This window comes from Melozone crissalis, unplaced genomic scaffold, assembly GCF_028551555.1.
Source record: "Melozone crissalis strain CALT ecotype California unplaced genomic scaffold, PUWL_Pcris_2 ptg000006l_1, whole genome shotgun sequence".
In the NCBI taxonomy this organism is placed as follows: Eukaryota; Metazoa; Chordata; class Aves; order Passeriformes; family Passerellidae; genus Melozone; species Melozone crissalis.
Window position 1 is genome coordinate 49,153,779 of NW_026535784.1, and position 14,086 is coordinate 49,167,864.

Here is a 14,086-nt window from a genome sequence, read left to right on the forward strand (position 1 = left end):
CCTTTGGTGCCGAGAGGAGCTTTCCTCCCAGAATAGCTGAGAAGGGTCTTGGCATGGCCTTGGGACACAGACAAAATTGTGGGTTACCTGTGAGCCTGTGGAATATCTTCCAGGTGTCCTTGACCCCGAGGTTTTTCCTGAGCCGATGGAGCTGTCTGTACTTTTCCCACTACAGCAATGTGTGCGCAGGCATTTCCCGTACTCCTTACGGACCTGGCCAGGGAAAGAGCAGAGGTGGTGAGCAGGCAGCCCCACCTCCAGCCCACTGCCTTCTGATTGTCAACACAGCCCCTGGTTTTTCCTCAGTGTTTCACTGACACAAAACCTGCTGCAGTGTGTGGGAAAGCAGGCTGGTACCCCTTGCAGCTGAGCTCCTGGCTGAGGATGCCACAAGAGACTTCAAAGCTGCTCGTGGCACCAGCCAGCTACAGCATCCTCTGAGGCACATCACAGGAGCACGGGAGAAAGTGCAGGTACACTATTTGTGACTGAAAATTAATATTGTTGTAGATTTGATATAAACTAGCATATTGGCTCATCAAGGCACTAAAAGTTATTGCTTCTGGCAGGGGACTAAGAAAGAAGAATTCCAAGAGAAATATATGAAAGCTATTGATTTTTTTATAAAAAAAAAAAAGTTTCTTGCAGTCAAATTGAAATTTGAGGAAACAGTAGAACCGGTAGCATTAGAGATTATATTCCCAATGCTCAAGGATGGCTGGAGCCTGCTTTTCCACAGCACTGTGCAAGCCAATCATGCTTTAAATGGGCATTGTAGGCAAACCCATGCCACGTCCTTTGCTTCAGAGGAGCTATGCTGACTTGTGCCAGGACAGGATATAACCTTCCACCAAGCTTGAGGTGTGACTTTTTATGGGCAGCAATACCCAGAAACCAGATGGGACAGGGATAAAGGTGAGCAGACTGTACTGAAGAGCCAAAAGAGGGTCATGTTTCCCACTGACACAAAAAAAGCCCCCAAACCATCATGCATGTCCAAAACACCAGTTGCAATTCCTTGAAGCACACGGTTAGCTGTACAGTTTTGCCAAACTCTCCATGAGCATTTCACAACTCTGTGAAGCAACTGTTTAAACAGCAAATTACAGCTTTTTCATTAGGCTCTTCCTTAAGCGCTTGAGACAAACACATACCACAAGTGCCCAATATGCTTGAGTGCCTAATCAATCCTTTGCTGAGAGAAAATAATTCAATTGCTTTAATTAGCCACCCACTGCTCGCCTCTCTGCAGCGCTTTGCCGATATTCTAGGCCATGACAGATAGGAAAGGAAATTTTTTTTTTTCCGTTTAAATAATACCTCCCTCAGCTCTTAGGTCAGAGAGGTGCATCCACCCCACATCAAGGTACCGGCTGCATTCTCCTTCCCTCTGTGCAGCCGTAAATCAGGAACAATTCCACCATTATCAGTAAAGATTTAAGGGTGTAAATTGGATTAAGACAGAAAAGAGAATGGTTCTGTTATGCTGACTGAGAACCCCACGGGCAAGAAGGCTGTGGAGCAGTGTAGGGATGCTGGGCTAGGGACTGACCCTTTGCGGGGTGCATTGGAGCTGAGAGGATGTACCAGTCAGAAGAGTGCAGAAAAAAAAATTCAAACTCCTCACAGAGAAGCACCTGCAGGTTTAATAAGCAATGGTGATATTTCCTACACTCTTATTATCATTTTGCCTGGAAACTTTCTTGCTGAAAGGTTTGGGATCATCAGCAGGAAGTTGCATCTAGATAAAGCTTTAAAGCTTTTTAAGGTGGACAAATCTGAGATGCAACAACAAGGATAAAACTCTTAACCCAAAAGTCTTCCTTTGGTTTCAAGAATGACATTTGCACATAGCTCTGCAGATCCTTACAAAGGCATCACTTGCAGAGCTCACTTTTTATAATTTTGATTATGTTCTCATGGGTCAGATCTCCCTTGACTGTATGGGAAAATGTGAGTAACAGAGGAGCAAGCCTGTGGCTCTCAGATTGAGGACAGATCTCAACACAGACCTGACTTTACTCAATAGCTATTTCACCAAAAGTTACTGGTTACCCTGAGAAACTGGCACCAGTGTATCCACATAAAGTCTTCCCTACTGGTTCAGTAAACTTTTGAAACTAAAATGCTAATTATCAGCAGACATGCACAGAATTGGAGAGCTCTGTATAACAAAATTTAAGTAGAGAACAAAAAGTTTCTTAAAAATACTTATTACTGATTGTCAGAGGCTGTAAATTTGATCTACATAAACACCGAATTTTCATTCTGTTGTGTTTACTTTTTCCCCTTGGAGTTTATCTAAGTTACTCCACTGTTATCTTGCAAATGTTAATTGGGGCATACTTCAATTTCCACCAAGAAGCACTTCCTGTGCTTGCTTTGAGGAAGATTTCCAAAATACTGCATCAGACCCAAGCAATACAAAGGCTAATGAACCACTGCAGAACACAGGTCCCTCACTTCTCAAAAAAGCAGGGGAAGCAGCCCCTATTACATCCCATCGACCCACATATGCTGCCATGGAAAGGGGCAATTTCCTGCAGGGGCTGCAAATGAGGATGTAAAGCTCCACTTTGCTGTGAGCACTCAGCCACAGGAGCACTTTCTGGATGCTGGTGGATTCTCTCCCCTCTCACACTGGCATGCAAGGAAGGACAATCTGGCTGACAGCAGGGAAAGCCCTGACAGCAGGACCCTGCAAACTGACAGCTGCCTTCTCCCTTGTCTCTGACACATCTGCCAGGGCCCTGGCTGCTGAAATGCCACTGCCACAGATCCTTGTTAGAACCTCATTCCCCAGCACCTTGCTGGTTTCCAGTCTAAATACCACCCTTATTAGGTGCACGGAGATAAATCTGTGTGATAGGAATTCAGGGAGCACAGAGGATGCTATGCTGTGGTTGTTAGGCAACAAAACACCTCGTTACCACCTCTCTTGCTGCTGGGAACCATCATCTTACCTTTTTCTGGAGGACACAATGGAAAATGAATATAAACATTCCCTGCAGAGAATTGAATATGGTGAAGAGATACGCCATGATGACTGTGCTTTCATTAATATACATGAGTCCGAATGCCCAGGTCAGTCCTAATAGGCAGAGTAGGGCTATTGCACCTATAACCCAGGACCTGTCAGGAGAAACAAAACAAAAAGAAAAAAAGAATGGGATTGGTTTTTCGGCTACACAAAAGAAGGCATGTGTCTACAGGCAGGAAGATTTTGCCCCTGGTTTTAGCAAGAAGAAAATAGCATTTCAAAATAAATCATAGGGAGCTTTTGTCTTCAAGCTGAATGCACTTTACAAATCTTCAAGCTTGAGGAAATACAAGGAAATGGAAGTGTTATGAGCATAGAAATTTATCATAACCAAAGCACATTTATAACCACAATGTCTCTTTTCTAAATATGTAAAAGCAGTGTGCATGTAAATGACATGTAGATGTTATTTCTGCAAATGGAGGGAAAGAAAATAAACCAAATGAAATGACAACTCTGATTGTCACTTTTTTTAGTGTCCACTGGTTTCACAGGACTGCCAGCTGGATTAGCTTCTTTATTTACACTTAACACCAAGACACATGTATTGCTGCATTTTAGCTAGTCTCCCATATGCCTGTAAGCCAGATAAACAGCTACAGGCAGGTGGGCAAGCCTTCCCTGCTTGCCAGATCCACTCCACACAAGGATGTTCTTTGCCATGCTGCTTCACACTTCTTCCACCCTGCGACGAGGGGAAGTGTGTGTACTCGTACAGGCACTCACACACTACATTTGCTAACGTGGGAGCTGCTGCCACACTTCTGCCTGGAGAAAAAGAGGGGCAATCCTTCTTCACATGGGCTGTACAACTAAATCATCACTTGCTCCGCTTCAGGAGGGCAGTGGGAGTAGAGGTGTAGTAGAGGTGTGCTCGGCCCCAAAAGTTGTTCCAACAAACAGGGGGAGCAGGAGGTTTTTGCTTGCTTTCTCCCACTGACTTTCTACCTGGACAACAGAGCTGGGGACATGGGATGGCTGCTGCATCTTAGGGTTTTTGGGTGTTTCAGGAAAGCTGGAAGCTCTGCTGGGATGGCAGGTGGAGTATTCCATGCTACCCTGCTAAACAACATTTAGTCATCTCCTAAATTACCCTTTCAAAGACTGATCTTCAAACACCAGGACAAGAGAAGAAGTGTGAGAAGCAGTGTAGGAACTCTGTCCTGCTCCTAGCCTAGTTTTCACATGATGTATTACCTACAACTTTAAAGGAATTGCTGCTGCACAGGGGAGGGAGTCCACTTCTAGCTGGGAAGCAAGCAGCACCTTGAATATCTGCCCTTTACCGGAAGGCTTTGGTTTTCTTGTGCCATCCTCTGTTACCATTAGGTGTAACATCATAAAAATGAATGCACTGATATCCAATGTTTGCACCCCTTCCTCCCTGTTTAGCCCTTCTATATCCCAAATGAGACAAGACTGCAGTGAGCCAGCACCTCTGTTTCCTTGTCTGCCCCAAGGCCTCCTGAGGTGCTCCAGGAGGCTCACAGGGACAAAGACCTGCCTATGATTCCAAGACCCTTCAGCCTGGGTTTGGGCATGTTTGGGCTCCCATCTGCTAAGCAGAGCATGGGGCAAGGGGGAGAAAGATGAAGCAGCAGCAATTTGGGGGGACAAAGCAGCCCTGCAGAGGTCAGACAGACAATCTCAGCTATGGAGATGCCATGGCAGCTACAGCCTTGAATCCTTTTGCTTTTAGCAGGGCTTGTCACAAACAAAAGCATACCAATGTTGTATTCAAGTCTTTTGGTTTTTTTTTCCCTTTAGGTATTAGAATGAAAACACAGCATTAAGTCTTCCACTGAAGTTTATAAAATATGTATTATTTAACCACATGACCAGAAGAGCTCCCTAAGGTAACAGCTTATTAAGATAGTTCTTTAAAAATCACTATTATGGACCTAGCAGACCAGAACAGCTCCTTTGAAGCATTTCCAGTCAATCCCACTAATAAATATTTAGCGTGATGCAAATTGAAAATACACTCTTACAATCCTTCAGAAAGGTAGTCACTAGATAAAGTTTACAGCTTTAGTCACTTGGGATATTTTTTTCCCCAAGATTCCACCATCAGTGAGAGCATGCTATTATCCTAGTTGCATACCAATTAATAAAATACAAATAATTTTCTTTTTCACCAAAAAAAAAAAAGAAGAACAAATTAAGTGGAAACCCTCCCCCCCCCCCCCCCTTTTTTTTCCCCCAATTTCCTCTTTTCTTATCCCCAGATAAAAGCTTACTGCATTTCCAGAGTCTTTTCAAAATTATTCCCTGGAAATCAGAAAAGTATTCTGCTTTAAAGCACAGCCCATTCTTGAATCTGATTAAAGAGCCTTTGGCTGCAGATGTGTGCAGGGATGAAACAGTTATTTAGTGAAGATATGCTACCTTCAGTGATGGAAAGGAATCTGTGGGTTAGAAGACCCCCAAGAGTGCAAACTGCACACATTAACAGTGTTGTGCCTCAGAAAGCAAGACCTGGTGATAAGAGGATGTGGAGATTACTGTGAAAAGCTCCATCCTGCATCCACAGAAAAAACCAGAGCCAAGCGATGAAAGAGAACATGGGAATGGTGCTGGAAGGACAAATACAAAGGACTCTTCACCAGAAGAACAAACTGAAAGTCTATTGCAAAGTTGATTTGCTTCTATTTTGTGCTACTGCACATTAATTTTTTGGTTGCAGGAGAAAGAGCGTGGATGCCCTAAGGTATATAATTTCTAGGCATTTTTGACTTTCTTCACAGGTTTTGATTTTATTTTTTTTCTCTTTTTTTCTTGGTGCAGCTTGAGTTTTTTAATTTTTTATCTTGCTCTTTGTACAGACTTGCTGCTGCTTTTCCATGGCTTTTCTTTCCTGTAGTGAAATTTTATTGCAATAAAGAGACAAAAATATCCATTTTTTGATGCCTTTGAAAATCAGTGGTTTAGAATTAGGGACAATTAGGAGGTATTCCAATGAGTAAGGAGCTACCAATGCACACAGATTTGCTTGTACTGCTCCCATTAACTAGAAAGGGAATCATGGGGAATAGCAGCCATGCACCTTTTTGAAAATTTGCTTCTGTATTTATACTGCCATAAAGCAATCCCAGTGACAGAGCACAGGGGGCCAGAGGCTGGTATTGGTAGAACAAGTCTGTACTATGCAGGATTAAATTGGGAGCTTTCACCCTGAATTTAAGTAACATCCAATTAAAGAATATAAAGCAAATAAGGTGACAATTGGTTGGCAATACACATGCAGCACATTTACTCTGCACCTTAGCTGTATGCCTGACCATATTCCTGCACAGTTTGCTCTTCTGCCTCAAAAGCGAATGACAGAAGCTTTAATGATTTTTCAATACTGATCTGACAGCTGGTTCATGAGACCACACTGATAAATGAAATTTATCAGCCATTCAGGTCATTCTTACTTGATGAAGGGTCTGTTATCCTCATAGCTAAAGAATGCATAGACATAAAGACAAGAACACCAACATTAGAAATATAATGACATAGAGAATTGAGTTTACTGCTAGTTCCCCTCCCTTCTCCCACCAGCCATCACCAAAACCAAAGGGGGACTGGCACCAGGTGTGCCTGGAACACACCAGCCAGCCTGGCTTGCTGTCCCAGGGAATTGAAACATGACTGGGAATGCTGGCTTAATGCACAGAAGCAGGCAGGGTGCTGCAGCTACCCCTCCTGGCCACCATCCCACAGCTATCAACGGACTTTGAAATATCTTCCAAATGTCATGGCTGTCACTGGAGAAGACAAGTTTTGAAACCCCAGCATAGCCACCACAGGCAGCTTTCACATGTTCAAGTGGCAAAACTGAAGCCTGTGGGGCTGGAGCATGTTACAGGAGTATCTTGACTGCCATTTACTTTTCCAAAGTGGAACTTCCAAATTGCCACATTATGAGTCAGACTGCAGCATTCTTGAGGTAATGGGATCAGGAACTTCTAAAGCCCTGAGTGACACTACATGGACCTATTTGCTACCATTTCATGGGGCAGAGCAAAGAAAGGCCTCTGCCAGGCAAGGGTGAAAAGCAGTTCAGTGCAGTGATGAAGAAACCAAGCTGGATCACTCAGCTCCTGTCACTGTGGGGACACAAGATTAGCTGCAGCCATTTTCCATGGGGACTCTCCCTGACCTTCTGGGACAGGCTGTGTGCCTAACCCTGCCTGTGTGGCAGGCAAAGTGCAACAACTCCCAGGCCTCCTCTCCCCACTGGCACAGAGCTTTTGAACCTGAGATCCCTCACAGAAACCCCATGGGTGCCAGAGATGGAGGATGGCTCAGTATGTTCATCTCATTACCCCTGGCAACACAGACAGGGCCAGTCCATCCTGCTGAGACCTCCTTTGGCCAACACTGGCAACCTGCAGCTCCCCTACAATGCAATTAAATGAAATGAAGATATGACACAATCTGGACTTGTCAGCCCAGCAGCGTGGGCAGGAGCAGGGCCTGGATTTCTGTTGTTGTGTTCACAAACATGCAGGTTTTATGGTAAAGACTTTATACTGAAAAGCAACCTGCACAAGATTATAAAAGTACAAAATTTGAAGGTTTTTTTTCATGTTGCTGTTACTGTCCAGACCCTCACAAAGTTTTTCAGCAACCCATAATAGCATTTCTTCAAGGCAGCTGAAGGTTCCATTTTATCTTTTGTACAGACAAAATGCAAAACTGGTAAACTCGGATTCCCTTTGAGCTTGAGGCTAACACTTCAAAGCAGCTCAGGAGAAAACCACCAAAAAGACCTTAGCAGTTCTTCCCCTATTTCCAACATGGATGTGTCTAGGCAAACAGGTGACTGTTTGTGAGATTTTTCAAAGATGCCTAACTCCCAGTTTAATTCTCTACACATAAGGGCCGTGGAATTTAGTGTCTTGTAGCTCTCATGAAATACAATCCTTTTCATTTTACCAACTCAAGTGTTGTAAGAAGCTTAACTCTTGTGTTAGCAACAATTTCTGACAAAAATTACTTCAGAATGTTTTGGTTTTTTTTACCCCTGGTGAAGTCTGTGAAACCTATCAATGCTGCAGTAATACTGTGTCATTATCTGCAATACGTAAAACCCATCACTTAGACAAGAGAAAAGCCTTGGAAGAGCCTCAGTTCCCAGAAAAATGGAGGTGCTGACTGGAAAACTGAGATTATAATCACTAGTAGTAAAGGCAAGTAACTGTTGAAGCAGAAACTGTTGGAAAATTTAGCCTAGCACAGCCTGAGATGCTGCATCTGAAGCGCTATCTCCAGATTTGGGTAAATCCATCCAATAGCTGGCAGTAAGGGATATAGCCCACTGCATTTAAATTATGTGACCCTGCTCCCCCCACAGATAATGTCAGACTAGTACCCCCAAAGAGGAATTTATCCCTTAAAAGAACAGGTATTTAAGGTAGGCAGGGCTTCACCATTCCCTGCAGAAATGCATTTCTCTACAGACTGCAGAGGAAACCTGAATGATGGCTTAGGTGGAGGCTTCACTTTCAAATACCTGAAGGTAAAAAGCTGATCTTTAGTGGCTGCATTATTCATTGAACCTGTGAAATCTTACCTCACCTCCCCTGTGTTTCTTTGCAGCCCAGATGATGGATGGTGGATGGTCTACCAAGCTGTATAAATACCTAATTCATTTTCTAATCTTAAAAAAGCCCTGACTTTACCTTGGGGCAAAGACTTCTTAAGGTTAATTACACATCATGTAAAACTCTTTCAAAATCTTATTTAAGTTAGATGTCTTTCAATTTCCCAGAGTACCTTCTCCTTCACTGATGAGAAAGGATTGTTCACATTACCTTCTACATTCCTATATTTGGTCTACATTTCCGGACCAGTACTTTTTAAAAAAAAGTTGTTAAAATTAGCTACTTATATCCTTGTTTAGATGCTTAAGGAATTTCAAAATCAATTCATCTTAAGCTCAGGAACCCCTTTTACACTACCTATCCTTTTAAAATCCCAAGAAATACCTTTTTGTCACCAGGAGACTGAATTGCTGGAATACATGTGGACAGCCCAAAACAGTCACAGACAATCTGCAACTTGTGTTACATGAAGCAAATTACTTTCATGTACCTGGATTACCAATATCATAAAATGTTAAAGCTTTCACTTTTTCTGCAGCAGGAAGAGTAAGTCAAGAATTTACCTTCGTATGAAGATCGGCTCTAAAATGCTGCTGAACAGAGAAAGTCTGTTTTCAAAAAGCAGCTATTGAGCTCTCATTTAAAAAGAATAATGGCTGGTCTTCTCATGCTTTGAAGAGCTTTTTTTTGTTTGTTTGTTTTTTAATGTAACAAACTGAAGTTTTGAGCCGTATTTAGAGTAAACCTAGGCCTTTAATAAGACCCTACATAACTAATTGACTTTACATATTATAATTTTGTACAACCCTTTACAGTTTAACTTTACTTAACTTGAATTTATCACTCTTTTGACAATTCCAAGTATTTCCCTATGTCTGTGATAGTAGGAAAAGGCTGAGTAAGTACATGGACTGATGCCTTGGGCCCCAAAATAACTGTTTGGATAGGAAGGAAAAACACCAAAGTGAGTATACAGGACCTTTAGTAGCTGTTAGGGGTGATAAAACCCAAATAAAAACAGATGGATGATGTGCCCCCACAAAAGCATTCAGAAAGACCCGTGGAATTAATTTTAACATGGTGCAAATAAAGCAGAGAGGCAGATGTTTCCTGCAGGCAAGCAGGAGGGAAACACAAAATAAAGTGTGCTATTGTGTCTCCCCACTGCCTGCCAATATGAAGTAGTAGGGATGCTTTACTTTCCTTTTCTTTTTTTCTTTTTTTTTTTTTAATTTCAAGGATTAGAAAAGATTGATTTATTGAAGGAGCTGGAAAGTCCAGCACTCCCCTCATAAAGCAAACGGGTTCATCGTTAATTAGTGAGGGAGCATCTTCATGGCAAGAAAAATCAATAGCAAGCAATAAAAGAGTGCTTAAAGGATTTTGCCTTTGCATTTCATGACAAAGTTACCACCTTGATGGCATGAAGCCAAATGACTTCCTAATCTCCTTCCTTAGGCTGCTGGTGTTCATCACACAGCCTTCCAAGTCATCATTTACCAGTCCCATCTTCTGGCTCCCACACTGTCTCTGACAGTAGGCAGCCAGTCCCCTCAAGACATCTGTATCCATCTCAGGGGTCAGTGAGCCTGCCACAGCTTCATTTGCAGGAGAAACTCCTGCCTTTACATGCCTTGGCAAAAGGGTAATTTTATATATATTGAAAGCCATAGCCGCTTTTGATTTCCATCAGTAGATCTGCAAGTGTTAATCACACAAATGAGGCCAAACCTTCCTTGGCTCTGTGTGATGCCTAAGCCTATGGTTTGGGGCAACCAGTAGCTAGACTTTTCTGCCACAGGCAAAGCATCATCCCTTTCCTCTCAACTCACCCAGGGAAGTCATGTCCTGCTTTCTCAGACTTGTCCTTAATTATTGCAATTGGAAAGAGCAATTCTGTTAAGTTCATCTCATTTTCTGTAAGTAATTAATTACCCTCAGAATTGCTTACCCTGTTTATTTCCTTCCTCCTCACTTTGCAAAGGCATGGCACAATTATTCAAGCCACACTGATGTGTAACCACATATCTAATTGTTTCCACACTATATGGATTCAGCAAAGCCTTTAGACACATTTGTATTATCCAAATAGCACCAGCAGGGCTTGCTGACAAAGTGCTTAAAATGCATGGCCTTTTAAAACAATAATCATGATTTATGGGTTCACAGAAAGATTGTAGGTATTAAATATCTTCCAGGACACTCTCTCAAATCAATAACCACTGATTGATTTTTTTTTTTTTAGATTCAGAAAGGACAACACCTGTCACTGAGAAGATTAGTGCTATACAATCACCATTTAACATTAACACAACCATCACAAAAGCACAGGTAAACAACCAAACCCCCAAACCAAAACAATCAGATATCAACCAAACCCTCCTGTGAAAAACTCAAACAGCAGCAGATTGCAACAAATGAAATCAGATGCTGCCATCAACATCTCTGTTGGAAAAAGGCACGCAGACAAAAGTGCAGTCTCAGATGTTTTTCCAGCACTGGCAGGGTTTCTGCCTCTGAGGTGCTCATAAACTCGGCCCTTGGGCAAAATATAAATGTGCCATACCTTTTCTTGGTAGGAAGCTTGTACATAATTTGTTCTGTGCCAACTCCCAGTGGTTTTTCTGGGTTTGCGTTCTGCTGCCTGCTCAAGTTTGCTCATGCAGAGATGCAGATGAAGGTTACACGGGAGCAGCACTGAGTTACCAGGAGACTAAAAGGCAGGGTGCTTTCTTACATAGGATCCAGGGAGATGTGAGACAACTCTTGGCTTCTTCAGCCTGATAAAGAGGAGGCTGAGGGAGACCTCACAACTGCAGCTGCAGCTTTTTCATGGCGGGGGAAGAGGAGAAGCAGACACTGATCTCTTCTCTGTGGTGACAAGTGACAGCACCAAGGGAATGGCCAGAAACTGTGTCAGGGGAGGTTTAGATTGGATATCAGAAAAAGGTTCTTCATCCATAGGGGGTTTGGACATTGGAACAGGCTTCCCAAGGGAAGTGGTCACAGCACCAAGCCTGACAGAGCTCAAGAAACCTTTGGAAAATGCCTTTTGGGTGTTCTCCTGTGTAGAATCAGAAGCTAGACTTCAATGATCCTCAAGATACTCTATCAATCTATGATTCATTGACCATCAGGCTGTGAAGATATAGTGCTCTCTCTAAAGGCCATATGAAACACAGACATCATGGCCTGAGCTCTGGGACAATGAAGATGAGGGAAGACGTTTCTAATGCCCAGCTCAGTACTCCACGGCTGATATCTAAACTTTGCAGGGGGGGAGGTTTTCCAAAGGAGGAAAAAGCTATTCCTCATCTTCCAAAGTGTCCAAATAATTTGGTTATCCTTGCAAAACACTCCTCTTAAGATTTCTGGTGACAGAGAATGTGCTATCTGCATGTCCCAAGCACTCTTTAAATACACTTGCTTCTCATCCAAGCTTATCCAGACCAAGCATTGGCTTGAGAGTCCTCTTGGCACCCTAGGATCAGATTATCCTCTCCATGGATGATTCCTTTCCAGAAGCCATCCTGGAGCTGCTGTGCTCTGAGCCTGCAGTCCCCAAAAGTCACAGGAGTCCAAAAATGCTGCATATAGCACAGCTGGGTGGGAAGGAGAGATTTTTCAGTGTCCTCTTCCTGAAGAGCCCACTCAGTTAATCTTTCTATTTTTTTAGTAGGGCTGTATGAAAATCTTTTTAAAGAGATTTAAAAAGATTTAAATCTCACTCTGTACAGGCACTGTTATTTTATTTAAGTTATAGGTGATGTCCAGTCAGGACATGGGTGCATGAAAACTTGCTCTCCACACCTGCTGCTCCTAATAGGGAGTGCTCATGTTGCCAGACTCTCAGCCCTTACTCCACGAATCTGAGAATTCTGAAGATAAAGGAATGGACCTTTTGCACCTAGATGCTGTGCTGGGCAAGCTCCCAAGAACTGGACCCTCTTATTATACAATGTCCTCCCTCTGCACTCCCAAGCAACCACAAACCCAGAGGTAATGAAGGATTAAAGTGTTGCTGGTCTGCAAGTCCAGTCCCCTGTGTGAACACAATGCAATATTCAGTTCCAGACCCTTTGTCATCACTATTTCCAAGTTGAAGCATTTTATGATTAAACAAGGAAGATCTGGAAACCAATAGAGGATCTTAAATCTCCATAGAAAAAGCTGGAATAATCCTTATTGTCTCCTACTTTGTTTTGTTTCTAAAATGGCTAGAACAAAGCACAAATTAATCTTCCATTAGTAAAAGCATACCTGCTACAAATTATTGTTCTTCATTGGTAATGTAAGCTCTTCATATCAAAGGAGGAAAAAAAAAATCTTGCATTTTCAAAAGTCTAACTCATTCCCCACTGCACCAAACCCAGGATGTTTACTTTTTTCTGCATTTCAATCAGCTGAGTAAATAAAACTAGACTGGTAAACCTCTGTTCCTGCCAGCACAATACCGCTGTGTTGAATCAAGGATTTAATTTAAACATTTCTGCAGATGAATTTTGGAAGTTCTATTTAACCTTTGTTTTCAATTTTCTACCTAACTCAGGATTTTTTTATGGCTTAAGCAAACCCACAGGACTGAAACAACAAGCTAATCTGGGGGCTGGGATTAGTCATGTCTCTTTAAATAAAGTACATATGTTGAAGCACGAAAAAGAGCAGATAATCACTTACACCCATACAACATATGGGGAGAGCGGGCTATGGCAACAGTTTTAAAAGAGGCATCTCTTCAAAAGGGGCTTCTCAGTTTTGTGCCTGGTGCTTCCCATCCTTCACCTCCCACAACCTGGGCCAGACTCCCTGAAAGAGCCCAGACTGAGCTTTGCAAGGTTTTATATAGTAATAATCAAGGTTAAATCTTTACATTTGGCTCCTACTTTTGGCTGTTAAGTTGTGCATTCTGAGATTTATTTCTTGCAAGCCTTTGAGCAAGAGACTTCTACGGAAAAACGCTACAAAGTAGAGGAGTACGGTGTGAGTTTTGTTTCCACTCAGAAACTTGAGAGAACATATACAATTTTGTTTAGTCTTTAATTCAGGGCTGTGTGCCTTTAGCCATGGCCATTTGAAACTTCCATGGCAGCCAGCAAGCTGAGGAGGGCTCGTTTTGGTCATTTGAGGATTGATTTCTGACGGCTGCAATGCAGGACATTTCTGCTTTGTCCCTATTAATGGGATTTGAGCATGTGCTCTTGTGAATGTGGTCACAATGCCTAAAAACAGTATCTCCTGTGTCCTCAGAATAAATACATGTTTTTCTAGGGAATTCCATGTTTTTCTTCTTCAATTTCATTTCATTTTAAATCTTCCATTGTGGAAGATGGGATGGGAGCAGGTTTCCACAAGAGGAAGAAAACTGCAGCACAACTACAGTGATTAATGCCAGGATTAAACTATCTCAAGGTCCCTAATTAATATAGTGCCTCTTTTGCAACAAAAGGTGCTC

At 42.5% G+C, this 14,086-nt stretch overlaps 1 protein-coding gene across 17 annotated transcripts in view; it reads right to left on the reverse strand.

Annotated features, from left to right (window-relative positions):
- Window positions 1-14,086, reverse strand: part of ADGRL3 (adhesion G protein-coupled receptor L3) — a 490,221-nt gene that overhangs the window by 33,890 nt on the left and 442,245 nt on the right. For 12 of the 17 annotated variants that reach the window (XM_054296033.1, XM_054296021.1, XM_054296020.1 and 9 more), the window contains 3 exons: window positions 6,460-6,486; window positions 2,964-3,132; window positions 88-213 (listed from right to left, as the gene is read on the reverse strand). In XM_054296033.1, coding sequence (XP_054152008.1) covers window positions 88-213; window positions 2,964-3,132; window positions 6,460-6,486 — 322 coding nt within the window. The remainder of the gene's footprint in view (window positions 1-87; window positions 214-2,963; window positions 3,133-6,459; window positions 6,487-14,086) is intronic. The other 5 variants (XM_054296027.1, XM_054296026.1, XM_054296022.1 and 2 more) reach the window with 1 other exon arrangement.